The sequence below is a fragment of the Pezoporus flaviventris genome, unplaced genomic scaffold, assembly GCF_033815535.1.
Source record: "Pezoporus flaviventris isolate CSIRO_AGI_PZ_B2104156 unplaced genomic scaffold, CSIRO_AGI_Pfla_v1 ptg000025l, whole genome shotgun sequence".
NCBI classification, from domain to species: Eukaryota; Metazoa; Chordata; class Aves; order Psittaciformes; family Psittacidae; genus Pezoporus; species Pezoporus flaviventris.
Genome location: NW_026892573.1, coordinates 22,500,644 through 22,516,141, shown reverse-complemented (window position 1 = coordinate 22,516,141; position 15,498 = coordinate 22,500,644). Strand labels below are relative to the sequence as shown.

At 39.7% G+C, this 15,498-nt stretch overlaps 1 protein-coding gene across 2 annotated transcripts in view; it reads left to right on the top strand.

The window, feature by feature from the left end:
• Positions 1-15,498, top strand: part of ARHGAP42 (Rho GTPase activating protein 42) — a 154,828-nt gene that overhangs the window by 101,837 nt on the left and 37,493 nt on the right. For both annotated transcript variants that reach the window (XM_061457834.1, XM_061457833.1), the window contains exons 6-7: positions 2,773-2,883; positions 10,785-10,889. In XM_061457834.1, coding sequence (XP_061313818.1) covers positions 2,773-2,883; positions 10,785-10,889 — 216 coding nt within the window. The remainder of the gene's footprint in view (positions 1-2,772; positions 2,884-10,784; positions 10,890-15,498) is intronic.

Genomic DNA, 15,498 nt, shown 5'->3' with positions numbered 1-15,498 from the left:
TGACACTTTGGGATTTGTGCCAAAAGTAGTTAAAAATTATTTGATGAGACTATTCTTGTGACAGTGACTTTAAAATCATGGGGATTAATTTGCAGATCGAGTTCAGTTTTCACAGAAGATGTAACCATCACTCAGTCACAAATTGTAGGATTTCTTTTCATGTTTACGAATAATACCATAATTCCCATTAAATGAGGCTTAGCTATTAAAAATTTGCAATAATGCTTATAATCCTGAGTTGTCTATATAATAATTACTGTAGATAAGACATCAGTTGTGTAGAATTGCTTAATTATTCCACTTGCATGTCGACGTTTTATATGTACAACTTTCACTTTTTCTGAATACTGTGTATATTGCTGAGAAGCAGTTCTGTTAGAGACAGCACCAGCTGCGGGGGGGGGGGGATCTTATCAAAATGTAGAAAAGTGAACTTAATCATCAATTAATGCTAGAATAGAAATGAAAGAAATAAAATATTTTACTCTGGAGGCATGAGGTTAATTGCAGCCTAAAAACAGCAACTGAAGTGGAAAGTAACAACTGGGAATCTAATAAACTGTGGTAGAATAACAACAGATTTGGCTCAAGTTTATAAACTAATGGAAAACCAGAATAAATTTTTCCACTGTGTCCTTACGTGACGTCTCTGGATTTAAAAATGTTGTAACTGATGCTGAGGTTTTTTGCCTTTCTGGATGCCCTGCTTATAAAGCACTTAGGGCATAACTTGTCATTTCTGTCTTCCATGGTTTTGTACAGCTGTAGGTGTGCTGAATCAGTGATATGGACTCACCATAAATAGAATGTACAAGAGCAAATCAGTACCAAAAATGTTAACTGGGTACCTTTTGGCCTGTGTCTGTACGAGAAATAAAAGGAAAGGCAAGCACACCAATTCCATGCCTGAAATCCAAGTGATTGCTGTTAACTCACATCTAGAGTGATTCCAGTGAGCCCCATTTGTAGCCTATGTGGCCAGGACAGAGTTCGCTGGACCAGTCCACAGCAGAGCCAGGGCACGAGCAAAGAGCCACAGGGGGCTGGTGGCTGGGGCTGCAAGGCTTAGTGCAAGTGAAGGGAAGTCCTCGCCTCAAGGCAGCATCATGCATTTAGTGAGATGGGATACCTTTTATTGACTGCTGCTGTCACACTGAAAAATACTTCTTTTTTTAAGCCACTGTTCCATTGAATGTTGAGTTTTCTTGGTACCTTATCTCATTATGTGGGTTAAAGAGCACTGGGATGAGCAAGGAGTAGTTCTCGTACCCTTTTGGGCTATTTGACATATCTCACTTGAGTACAGTTAAGAGCACCTTAATTAGGCATCTAAAGTTTGATGGTCTGAACATATTCTATAGAGAGTTATTTGCATATATTTCCTGATTAGGTTTTTATAAGCATGGCAAGGAAATGCTCGTACTGCATCATTTGAAGCATATCATTGAGGCCCATGCTTTGAAGTAGTGTTGGAGCGCTGTGCCAGGGAAGTGAATCAATGTTGTTGAAGAGTCTGTGCAGCCAAATCATGGTAGTAGCATGTTGTTGACTAAAGAAACAATGTTAATTATATATGGTACTATTGTAAGCCAAGTCCTGCCTGAAGGGAAACACTGACTTTTTTTGCATTTGTATTGTTAAAAATATGAAAACACTGGTCTATTTGCTGGTTTAGTGTTTGCTGTCAAGGGAAGACAATATCTAGCTTTTCCAATTTTTGTTTATTTGATTTTTTTTTAGTACCAGAGTTGAACTAGGGAATATACAGAAATATACTGCTATATTTTAACTGGCATATGTCAAAACTAGCTGAACTGGTGTTACTCATGTTGTTGATACTTGATAGAATTTCTTTCTGACCTAAGACCAAAGCCTAACTAATGCAGCCCAAAAGAGATTTGCTTGAGAAAATGATTTGTTATGAAGGAAGATGAATTAAAATTAAATCTGCATCTCTTCCTTAAGCATTATCCACATACTACACTACTTGTCTGTTAGGTTCTTCTATGGATTGTTTAAATTGAGGATAAAAGCCTGTTACACTTTATCAGTTGATAAGAATTAATTCTTTAGCTATTTAGGCAGAAGACGTTGTTTTGTTACTGTGTCTTCCTGTTGGTTGCTATTAGTCAGGCACTTCTGACAAGTATTGCCTTGTGGTTCTGGCATTTGAAAATTAAAACATGAAAAATAATTGATTTATGAGGTTAAGGACTTAAATATGTCTATATTCCAAGAGCATGAGACTCATATTGTGAAACAATAAGTTTCAAGATGTCATTGTTAAAGACAGTCTGTTTAAGAAAGAAAATATCTTTTGGGGAAAGTATTTGAAGCTTAGAAATAGATATAATTTTAGTACATGTGATAGTCAAACTTTTCAATCGAAATAATTATCTTTTTGTCCATCCTTAATTCCTATCCTCTCTTCTGTTTCTTTCTCTAAGCTTGCCATATACCAGGGAGAGATTTCCTGCTGCTGCCTTTCTATATTTCCCCCTAGGGTATCTTAAAAAGTAGAATATTAAAGTGCAAAAATAAAGAGGAAACTAAGAAGGAGTGGAGAAAAGGCATGAGACTAAAATGTGTGATGCTAGTTTCTTAAACTTATGTTTAGCTATTTTAAGTAGGTATTCTAATTTTCACGAAGAAAACTGACCATGAAGCTTGTAAAGTAATCTTATGGAAGATCTGCTCGTTAATGACAAAATCTGTTTTTAAATCAATCATGAGAGTAAATTAATGTTGTCTATATTTCATTTTGTCTTTTAGGCAGATACACAGATTGACAGAGAACATCAAAACTTTTATGAAGCATCATTAGAATATGTTTTTAAAATTCAAGAAGTACAAGAGAAAAAGAAATTTGAATTTGTAGAACCTGTAAGTTTTATGGTTTATTTTCTTTAGAGTGTATGCATTTAAAGCTGAAAATTGAGTTTAAAATATCTGGGTTGCTCCCTTTAACTTGTGATTGCAGGTTGTTTGTGTATAGAGAGACATTAAGATCTTGGCTTGTATATATGCAGACATTAAGATATTGGCTTGGGCACTTTCCATGTTTATTAAAGGATAATGTAAGAGCTTCATATCTACTGTCAGTTGAAATGTCTGACCACTTGGAGTGCGCATAACATTTTAATGGAAAAATATGTAATGTTGTGTCTGTGCAACATATAATGGATGCTTCCTAATACCTTGGCTTCATGGCTAAAATTCTGAGCCACCTTTTGGATTTAAATATTCTATGTAGACAGTGTACATATATATTTTTCTGAGTTACACATAAAATAAAGTGAAATACCATTTTTTTCTGTAGAATAGGTAAGTTTAGATTTTGTTGGTGGACTTATTGGTCTTTAGTTTACTTTGCACATGTACTAAAGCATACGTTAACATGCATAAAAGAGTTCTGTTTCAAAATCCATATTTAGATCTGGGATTTTCTCCTGGACTGGGTTTCCACACACCCCCACCCCGTAGGCTATCTTCTTGGTCAGTCATTACCAAAACCTGCTTCAGTATGATGTGCTAGCATATTTCTGTGGCATAGTTAAAGAATCACAGAATCATAGAAAAGTCCAGGTTGGAAAGGACCTTAAAATCACCAAGTTCCAACCACCCTGCCATGGGCAAGGACACCTCACACTAAACCATCCCACCCAAGGCTGTGTCCAGCCTGGCCTTGAACACCGCCAGGGATGGAGCATTCACAGCCTCCCTGGGCAACCCATTCCAGTGCCTCACCACCCTTACAGTAAAGAAATTCTTCCTTATATCCAATCTAAACTTCCCCTGTTTAAATTTTAACCCGTTACCCCTTGTCCTATCACTGCAGTCCCTAATGAAGAGTCCCTCCCCAGCATCCCTATAGGCCCCCTTCAGATACTGGAAGGCTGCTATGAGGTCTTCACGCAGCCTTCTCTTCCCCAGGCTGAGCAGCCCCAACTTTCTCAGCCTGTCTTCATACGGGAGGTGCTCCAGTCCCCTGATCATCCTCATGGCCCTCCTCTGGACTTTTTCCAACAGTTCCATGTCCTTTTTATGTTGAGGACACCAGAACTGCACACAGTACTCCAGGTGAGGTCTCGCAAGAGCATAGTACAGGGGCAGGATCACCTCCTTCGACCTGCTGGTCATGCTCCTTCTAATGCAGCCCAGGATATGGTTGGCTTTCTGGGTACAAGCACACACTGCCAGCTCATGTTAAGTTTCTCATTGACTAACGCCCCCAAGTCTTTCTCCGCAGGGCTGTTCTGAATCTCTAGAATAGTTGTAGTATTACTACTGTTCATGTCATACAGGATTAGATTGCCAATTGTCCTGTTTAGTTAGTGCCTGTCGCCCTTGACAGTGAACTTCCAATGTTATCTGCCCCTTCCCATTAAGCGTATTGAGCATAGCAGAGCATCAGTTGTGGAATAGGAACATGGCAGGTGTAACTTTTTCTCTCCCTCCACACCATCTCACCATCTTCCAGCTTCCTTGTAACTAACTGAAACAGCACTCATGACTGTGAAATAGGTTGAATTACATCTCTAACACCAAGTGTCACCAAGAAGAACATCTCAGATGTCTCTTATCCATGAGATGAAAATGTGTTGTATAGCGAGTGTTTGACATTGATGCAAACTAATGAACCTGGATTCAGCAAGCAGTACTTACAGAAATCCTATCATTATGGCATACAGCTGCCAAATCTTAGAGACTAAAACTTTGCTCAGATTTCTAAATAAGAACATTTTTCTACCTGTCACAGTTTAATCCAGACTGTGTCTCTCTGTCTACTTCTGTGAAACTCTCACATCCTGGAAAAAATCTAGCAGTTCTGACCTAGCTCTGACCCTGGTATAGGAGATTTTATGCTCCTTTAAAGTAATAGAAACTTTCTAAATTTAGATGACTTTGTATATAGGGAAATATTACTGTGCAATTCCATATAGTTAAAATAGGGCATCTTTCATTCTATGTGCTACACAGAGAGGAAAAATAGATTTGATTTTATATATATTATCTGGACACACTGAGCTTTATCCTTTTGACCAGGAGCTGTCCCCACATTGTCAGCCATCACAGCAGCAGCTATGAAATACTAAAATGAGAGGGCGATTTATCAATTCACCAGTGTTGATACTGGGCAAGCAAGCAGGGGAGGTTACTGGTAGGCTCAGTCTCATGGGCCTGGGTGTTCTTGTTACCAGGTGTCCACATCCAGTGCATAAAATTTACTTTTGAGTGGATCAGTTAGCATCCTGTGTCACATCAGTAGGCATTTCGTCCAGTATGCTGTTTGTTATGCACAGGTCATTCTTTAGTGTTCCAGAGGAAGGTACGGGTACTCTGGTGGCTGGGTAATGACAGCCCTTGCAGACAGCGTCTTCTGGCTCCAGATGGGATTTTTTCTGTAAGCAGTCTGGATATAAATGGAGCTTAAATTGCAACATCAGTTATAAAATTTTGAGCCCTCAAAGTTCTTATGTTTTTTTTTTGTTCCTAGTCTGTTGCATACAGTGTGTTAGAATAAAAGTATAAAGCAAAGTATACAAGTAGATTATGATACACATCAGCAATACCATGAGAACAAAAGAAGAAAAAAATGAAGTCTTCAAAATAAGCTTTCTAAAAATGCAGAGTTCATGTAAGTGATGTTGGAAGTACGAGCATGTGCTCCTAGATGCAAGTAGATAAGGACAAAGCCTAACACTTTAGAATCACAAATCAAAAGAATTGCTATATTATTAATTTTTCTTTGTGTGCTCTGCAAATGCTCAGATGCTAGAAGCTGCCTGGTGGTCTGTCTGTTAAGACGCTTCTCCTCAGGAGCTCTGCTGCTTGTGGGGCATTCTAGTGTGTGTGCTGCTTATGCCTCCAGTTTATCAGCTCAATGCTATGTCTCTGTATAACTGTCTGACATATTACTAGTAGACTCTTTGAAGGAGAGTTTAACTAAATAAAAGAAAGGCTATTAATGCAGTAAAGGGGAAGTTTGTGATGCCCGTGTGGAAGAAGGATAAGAAGGACATGGGAATAGAACTTGAAAAACAAATTATCTGCTAGAGCTCCTTCCGGCATCTTTCAGTTTGTCTATGCCAAAGGGTAAGAATGGTCTGGGAACCTGAGTGGGAGAAGTAGCCTAGCAAAAATTGACAGGTGGGTTGCACCTAGGACAGTAGGACAGTAAAAATTGCTAGCAGTGGAGTATGTTTCCTCCTGGGGAAGAGCAGGGAGAGATTTTAAGGTACACAATGCTAGTGACTCATACTCTGAATAGAGAATTACAATATTTGGAGTAAACTTTTGCAGCTGCTCCTCAGGCCGTGGATTTCTCTGCTGTTCTTTGTATCTCGTTTGAAGGAGTCTCTGATTTGTACTACTGTGAGTAACTGACAGCTGCCTATTTGTGATCTTCCTAGATCCTGACTTTTTCCAAGGGAAAAAACCCAAGGCATAAAACTTTTCATACAGATCATTAGTTCAAACTTTTTCTCAAAGACAAAAAAATAGTGTTAACATCTACAGCAAGTTAAACAGCAAAGCATAGTAAGTGACAATAATCTCTCATCTTGGCTTTGTCTTTGTGGGCCCAGAGAGGCTAGTCTAAACCAACACCACTTTCTGAGGATGCTTGTTGAGAGAAATGTAAACGCCTTCCTGGAGCTCCACTTTGTCCCTCAGCAGTGCCAGGTCTTCCTTGGCCTATAGAAATCAGGGCCCAGGGTTCCTAAGGAGTGAACTATATGAAATGTGAGGGGTGGTCCTTAAGTATCACAAAAGACCAGAAGTGCTTGTTTAAAACAAAAGAAAAACAAACACAAAACCACAAACCCTGGTGTAATTGCATGCACTGTGGACATTAAAGTCAATTTCTTCTCCTTGGGCTTTCCGCATTATTAACTACAATCACTTCAATCTGATGAATAAATGCTATCTACTTCTAAAAAAAAAATTAAACCAGGGAGATAGGGACTTCTGGCTGATGTGCTGCAGGCCAAAGGTCAAATTCCTCCCCTATCCAAAACCTAACTACAGTCTTCTTCCTGTGAGAATGAAATGACCAGGCAGACTTGAGGTCACCAGCTCTACATCAAAATAAATAAAGTCTCAAGAAGTGGTTGGATTTTCTTTCAGGTTCTGTGTTGAAATCCTTGTGGTGCTGGGTTACTGAATAGCATTGTATTGTGGAGTTCAGACCTCTTTCTTGATGTGGCTGAGTAGATACTCAGAATGAAGTAACTGTAAAGCACTTGTTGAAATGAAAAAGTGTCAATATGAACACATCAGGCATTGTATGTGATGTTTGGGGGAACAAATCACCTCTTTACATGTGAAGACCACTGTAAAATACATTCTGAAAGTCTTTTTGAAAGGAAAAAAGGCTATTGCTCTTCATTATTTAATATTAATCTCCTTAAAATTATGAGCCTGCCTTTAGCAGTAGTACCATTTCTAACACCAGCAACAAGAAAACCCCAATGTGAGCATAAGCCTAGGGCAAAAGTCTTTGGCTTTTAGATCTCTTCTGTGCAATGCTATGGTTGTACCTCCCCTGATGGAAGTGGTTATGAAGATGCCTTAATAACACAGGCCCATTGGGTACAGGGCATTTTCTGATCCCTGTTCCTTCCACCACTAGTGACATGTCCATAGGAGCTAATACCATCCTCAATGTCTGTTTCAACACATAACTTGAAATAAGCTGGTTTAGGACTTGCATAGAGTGTATTTTTACTTTTCTTTTATTCCTCTTTTTCAAAGTGCTCAGAGAGTATTTGACCAAGAGAACCTCAGGGCCAGATCCTCTCCAATGAACAGCTGCCAGAATACATAAGAAGTACTTTTAACCAAGATGTGTTCAGATTTTTCTCAGGGTTTTTTTGCTGCTGTTTTTTTGCTTTCTGATAAATTCAGCTTTGCTGCCATCTTGTGTTAAATATTTTCTTTCTCGGTATTTCTCTGTGCTCTGTAAAATCATTTTGTGTGGTAGAAAATTCTTTTAAGTATTGAAGCTGAAATTTAAACAGTTTATAGTACACTCTCCTGAAATGACCTTTAAAGTGATCTGTAATTCAGGCATAAGCTGACGTACTTTCTCCCACTAGTTCTTTGATTGTAATTTTGGCGTGCTCTAACATTCTGGTCTGGTGCAATTTCACTGAGCACTCATTACTCCTCCATTGCTTCTTTAGCTGAAAGGGTTTAGCAGCAGGCCTCTGCTTACAAGTAAAAGTTAAACCATGTCCCTTTGACTGAACCAAGTCAGAGTAATCACAGGAGTAGTTAAGCTGCTGTATCTCAAGGAGCTGTAGTTGAGAACACTGATGAGTAAATAAATCTAGACTGTAAGCACAGGCTTTGCACAGCTGGAGCCAGAGCTTTAGTTATTATTTATTTACTTATTTTATACTTTATTAATGAAAAAGGAAAATAGTATTCTTTCTTGTATGTAATTGTTTCTAGAAATACATTATAAACCTTAAAATTACAGAACTCTTTCTATCTGTTTATGTAATTGGAGCTTTTTAAGATAAATTGTTGTATTTGGACCCTCCTCAGAATTGAACAATTGAATAACCAGTAAGAGACTTTCAGGCCTAAGTCCTTAGTTGAGATAGTGATTTCAGGTGGACAGATGATCAGGTCAAGGTGAGACTGTTTCCACAATCTGTGGAGCCCTTTGTTTGACCATGTTGTGTTCATGTCCGTTTGTTTAGTGGTGGGATGTGGTTCAGGAATTCACACCCATTGTAGAGGCCCCATAAAAGGTGGCTGTTAACCCAAGGATCTTCTCAGTTCTTCAGGTTTTATGACCAAATTACTGGGTAGCCATGGGCTTTCATTATCTCTGCCCAAGGCCAGATTATCTGATCATGCAATACCAGTAAAAAACCAAGGGCCAAGTCCTTCTACCAGGCATGCCTGCATGCTTCTATTTCTGCTAGCACTGATGGTCGACTTTGAACTGCTTCAGCTTACTAGTGCAGCAGAACAGCAGGCCTCTGGGGCAGGTATGCTCACTGAAGGGCTTAGTGCCAGAGCTGGCACAGGCTGCCCAGGGAGGTTGTGGAGTCTGCCTCTCTGGAGACATTCAAAACCCACCTGGACATGTTCCTCTGTAACCCCTCTAGGTGGCCCTGCTTGGGTGGACTAGGTGATCTCCAGAAGTCCCTTCCAACCCAAACCATTCTGTGATTCTGTGGTGTGCAAGGATGTGTGACAAAGCTGAATGGGGAATGAGAGGAGGAGCAGGAAGGGGAGAGCAAGACGCAGGTCTGATTGCAGCAAGTTATCATGTTAGCTCATCTGCCCATAGTGCTGCATCCTTGATCTCTCCTCTGCCAAGCTGTGGAAGTTTGCTCGTTGGAAGGTATGGAATGCCTTGCGATGCCAAATGGATGGGGTTCTAAAATTGCAAAACATTAGTTTAGCTGTTCTCCTGAAAATAGGCGTGTTACCTTAGCACGATAGTGAGTAGTAGGGAAGGGGGAGGCAGAACAATTTAACTACATTTCCTCAAGTAGGGCTGAGTGTAAATTTAAAGAAAATATAAACACAGTAAAAGCTACATTTTTAAGCTGTTTCACTTACAATAATCTATGGTACTGGTAACACAAGGAAAAATGCATTGAATATGAATTATGGCATTTTTGTTGCCTGAGTCTAGGCTACTTCAGTAGCCGACAGAGAGAGATAAATGTTTGCATTGGATCATTCATCCCATCCTGAGAGAGAAGTTTGAAAAAGGAAAAAGAATTATGTTCTTGAATACCTGTGGTTTTTTTACTGAGTTAGGAGGCAGCCCGGACAGCCTGTTACTTAGCCTAAATGATTAGCTTTCCTGTGGCTGTAATATACTGAGATAAATCTGTCCTGTTGTTACAGCTTTTGGTTTTGTACATACACTTAATATATCTTTTTTTGTTGTTTTCCTTTTTTTTATAAGCTAAATTACAGATACAAAGACAGCAATCCATAATAAAAATTTAAATGCTTGTTATTTAATAGCAGGTAAGATGACACAGTAATGTCAAAATGCTTTGTAGAACAGAGTAAGGAGGTTTTTAAAACTAATAGATTGTAGGAGTACATTAATTCAACAGCTAAAATCTACTTGCACTTTTTACTACTTCAGCTTTTTTTAAAGGAAACTTTAAAAAGAATTTTCAACTGGATATGCACAAACTTCAGCTGACAGGAAGAATTAGTCTGGGTTCCTTGTGTTGTATTAAGCTGTCCAAAACATACTTTCAGGAGTCTCATTTGTGGAAAATAGGCCATAGCAATTAGTATGAAGAAAGTGAAAAAATATTTTGAAGAAAAAAACCCTTGAACTCTGAAAGCATGAACTTAGAAAATGCACAACACCAAAGACTCCAGCTGGAATTCTGGTTAAAATGACTAGGACAGTGAATTAAATTGTTATGGGAATGGCACCTTCATGACGAAAAAGCTTGTTGAACCTCTCTCCTAAGGTCTGACCATGGATTGCTCAGCAAAGCTTTTCTATTGCAAATAATGAAAGCTAAGAGTGTTCCAGGAGCTAATACACAGAGTGGGTTTTGGTGGTAGTTTGCAATATTTCGGTGCCGAAAACAAGTAGGAAATCAACTGGCCTTAGTTTTTGTTTTCTAATACGCACCTGAATAGAAAAAGTGTGCAGCAGTTGCTAAGAACCTTTTCCTATCTCAGGCAATACTAATTCTTTATACGTTAGTGTATCTTCATGTCATGCAGTGTTAAAAGCACATGTTAAAAATATATAATACTTCTCAATCTTACCTTTTCAGCTCTTGGCCTTTCTTCAAGGATTATTTACATTTTACCATGAAGGATATGAACTGGCTCAGGAGTTTGCACCATACAAGCAGCAACTGCAGTTCAATTTGCAGAACGTAAGGATGATTTATATTTACACTATTATTTTTAATTTTTTTTTTGGCTCATTTAATTTCGGGATATTAAAGTAGTCTCAGAGCACTTTATTGGAACTCTTAATGTGTAAATTTACCTGCGTAAATGCTTTCTTGAGAGTGAGGCCTGTCTTCTGGAGTGACTGGATGTCCCAGAAATGCTCCAGTTGGTACAGAATGATACAGTTTGTTTCTTTAAGATCTCAGGTTGCTACAAAAAGCTTGTCCTTTTTATGCTAGCTTCCCACTGTATATGAAGCATACATAGAAAGTCATTCTCTTGCTCTTCTCTGGAGCATCAAAGAATTGGTGGGGCCTTCCTCCATGGTGACCAGCTCTCACAAGCATTGAGTTCCACCTGAAGAAATGTTCTGTTAGTTGTGTAGAGAGTTACTCTCAACTGAGCAGGTGGATCTTCTGCAGTAGATTGGTCTGAATTTGAGCCATACAAGATGAACCGTGCCCAAGAATTCCATAGTTTTCAGAAATAATAAAGATGCATTTAATCAACATACTTTTTCACTCCTCATAACTGCTGTATACAACTGTATATTTATTTCAATGTTAACTCAAATGTTACACTTCCAAAGACATACAGGTAAGTAGATACAAAGCATCTTTATTAGTCATTTGCATTAGAGCCACTGTTATTTGCATTTAAAGCAAAATGTGAAGTTCAGCATGTTAATAATGGGCCAGCCACATTTTTCATGACAAGTAACGTCAAAGTACAGAACACATTCATTAAAAAAAAGTGAAAGAATTCTATCATTTGTTCCAAATACTGTATGTTTGTGGTGACTCCATTTCTTTTCCATTTTATTCTTTCAAGAAAAGATACCTAATTGAAATTTATATAGCTTCACTAGAGTCAAAGAAGCTACATCAGCTTTTGTAGGTACTGTCTTGACTACTGAACTTAGGGAGTATGAAACAGATTTGGGAATACAAGAGCACCTTACTGTGCTCAACTGCTATTCCTTGTGCTTTACTGAAAAATAAAATACATTTTTCACTGTAGCATCTTACTATTAGAGGCGTGTTAGCTCAAAGTTGGAAGATGGCGTTGCCACTAGTGCTGTTAATGTAGATCTCATTCCTAGAAGTACTGCACTCTTCCAGGTTTTGCTGCAATTAAGTGTGTGCAGCACACCTCCATAGCCCCATCCCCTTTTATGTCCATTGATCATATGTAGGTATAGAACCCATTTAAAACAGTGCTTGAGGAAATAAGTCAAATCCTTCTAGATGATTAACCTTTTCCTTTTAGATTGAAATGCAAATGCGCAGATTCTCCTGGAAGGCATGCTAAGGCACATGAAAATCAACAAGGTACTTGGTGACAGCCAGCATGGCTTCACTAAGGGGAAATCCTGCCTGACCAATTGGGTGGCCTTCTATGATGGGGCTACAGAACTGATGGACAGGGGTAGAGCAGTTGATGTCATCTATCTGGACTTGTGCAAAGCATTCGACACTGTCCCACACGACATCCTTGTCTCTAAATTGGAGAGACATCAATTTGATGGATGGACCACTCGGTGGATAAAGAACTGGCTGGATGGCTGCACACAAAGAGTTGTGGTCAATGGCTCAGTGTCTGGCTGGAGACCAGTAACGAGTGGTGTCCCTCAGGGATCGGTGTTGGGACCGGTCTTGTTTAACATCTTTGTCGCTGACATGGACAGTGGGATTGAGTGCGCCCTCAGCAAGTTTGCTGATGACACCAAGCTGTGTGGTTCGGTTGATACACTGGAGGGAAGGAATGCCATCCAGAGGGACCTTGACACACTTGTGAGGTGGGGTGATGCCAGCCTGATGAGGTTTAACCATGCCAAGTGCAAGGTCCTACAGCTGGGTCGGAGCAATCCCAGGCACAGTACAGGTTGGGCAGAGAAGAGATTCAGAGCAGCCCTGCGGAGAAGGACTTGGGGGTGCTGGTTGATGAGAAAATGAGCATGAGCCAGCAGTGTGTGCTTGCAGCCCAGAAAGCCAACCGTATCCTGGGCTGCATCAAAAGGAACGTGACCAGCAGGTTGAGGGAGGTGATCCTGCCCCTCTACTCTGCTCTTGTGAGACCTCACCTGGAGTATTGGGTGCAGTTCTGGTGTCCTCAACATAAAAAGGACATGGAACTGTGGGAACAAGTCCAGTGAAGGGCCATGAGGATGATCAGGGGACTGGAGCACCTCCCGTATGCAGACAGGCTGAGAAAGTTGGGGCTGTTCAGCCTGGAGAAGAGAAGGCTGCATGGAGACCTCATAGCAGCCTTCCAGTATCTGAAGGGGGCCTATAGGGATGCTGGGGATGGACACTTCATTAGAGACTGTAGTAACAGGACAAGGGGTAACAGTTTAAAACTCAAACAGGGGAAGTTTAGGTTGGATATAAGAAGGAAATTCTTTCCTGTTAGGGTGGTGAGGCACTGGAATGGGTTGCCCAGGGAGGTTGTGAATGCTCCATCCCTGGCAGTGTTCAAGGCCAGGTTGGACAGAGCCTTGGGTGACATGGTTTAGTGTGAGGTGTCCCTGCCCATGGCAGGGGGGTTGGAACTAGATGATCTTAAGGTCCTTTCCAACCCTGACTCTTCTATGATTCTATGATTCATATGTTCTCTGCCTGTTGTGCATCTTAGCCTCCTGTCCTTTTAAATTAGGTATTTGCTACTTTTGGTTTGCTACTGAGCCTTTCAGATAAAGGCACAAGGTGTCAGTGTTGTCGCACATCACAGTTTCAGTGAAAATGTGAAAAATGTGCTTCAGCCCATGAATTTTATTTACTTTCATGTGACAAATTCTGGTAGGAGCATGAGGCCACAACACAGACCCAAACTGGCATTGTAAGTCAGTATGTGTCAGTATCTTCTGTGCGTATATCTAAAGAAACAGAATTATTAAAGGATTTTTTTAAATTCAGTGTTAATGAAGAAATAATTAAACTTAATCTCTTCTTAAATATGATGAAAGTACAACTTGACGTATAAATAGACTACAGGGTAGAGGGAGATGTGAACTTAGGCAGAAGGAATAATGTATTATGGTATTTTTATTATACATTATAGAAACATGTGTAAAGATGTAATGGGGTATAGTAAATCATCTGATGCTGTTACACAGAAATTTGAATTCTGGCTTTAGATCTAGATCCACAGCTTCCTTTTGCCAGCTGGGCTATCTACTGACTTGTCTCTCAGAGCACCACCCTACCTCAGTCTGAAGTGCAACAATTTATGTAGGGAAAGTCAAACTGAGTACAGTGCTTAGGGAAAATTGTGTTCAGACTGTGTGTTGAAGCTGTCAAAAATGCTCCTTTCCATTGCATTCTGTGTTAAGGTCTTAGAGAACAGTTGATCTGAGCCGCTGTTTCTCCTCTTAAAATTCCCCTACTTGTTAGAGCAAGAGAGTAACAGCTGTAGGAGTAGCAGAGTAGTGGTAGACCAGCAGCACTTAACAGGTTACCATGTCCTAACATGACCTGTTGTCACTTCCACTGTTCCAGCTGGCCAGTGGTGTATTTTGTATGTCCATTTGGCTTTGTTTTCTATAATCTGATTCAATGCCCTGGCTGCTTAAAAGTAGTAATTAAAAACTTACTAGACAGAGGTAAGTTCTCAAAATGGGGACATTCTTCCCTTCAATGGCATATCCCTCTTGCAGGTCTCAAAATGCCTTCTCTTAAGTTTGGTCTGACCTGATATTTCACTCTAAGGGTACAGTGTGAACAATTCAGAGAAGAACTGTATCATCCCCTATAGTAAAAATTTTTCTCTTCAGGAAGAAGATTTAATGTGTGTTATCAAACCTGTGACACCTCTTAACAGTTCTCCTCCACTATACCATGCTAGGTATGTGGAGGGGAAACCCTGGCCTCACTGAATTCAGTAGGAAAAATCTCCATGTCCATGCATATAGATATTAGCAAATATGAATAACCCAACTTTTTACGTAATTCTTTGCCTGGTTACACATGTGATATTTAGGACAGACACAGTATTTTCATGCTTTTGGCACAGTTCGGTCACTTGTGACCTCTTTCTTTCCTAGTGTGTTTATGTTATAATTAATTGTTGCGTTTGTATAGCCATGTGAAAAAACGTTCATGACAGTAACCTGCCTATTCTGAGTATCAGCAGCTGTGGTATTACTGCAGATACAGATACACAGTACATTTGTCTTTTCTACATGTGGAGAAAGCACAGCTGTTTAGGGACATTAGCCTGGCATTGACCCAGATCAGTGTTTTATGCAGTGTACTTCAAGTGGTTCAGTGGGACTCACTACTTCAGGTTTGGGGTTATGCTATAAGACTGGTGTCTGTCTTTGCCTGTCTGTCTGTATCCTTAGTGTGTAAGCATACCTAAAGATGTAAAATGACCTCCTTTCTGAGTTTAGTGACCTGCAGAAGGAGGAATGTTACTGTTCTCAACTATATTTGCATTACAGTTGTGTGCTTCAGTTGAATTCTGCATTACTATGTTATTCCTATGCTTCTAGAGCAATGAAGAGTATTATTCTTTATTGCCTTTTTTTTTTCTTTATGTCTCTCGTAAATACTTCTGTTGGTCTCCAAACCAGTCTCCTTGGCATTATTA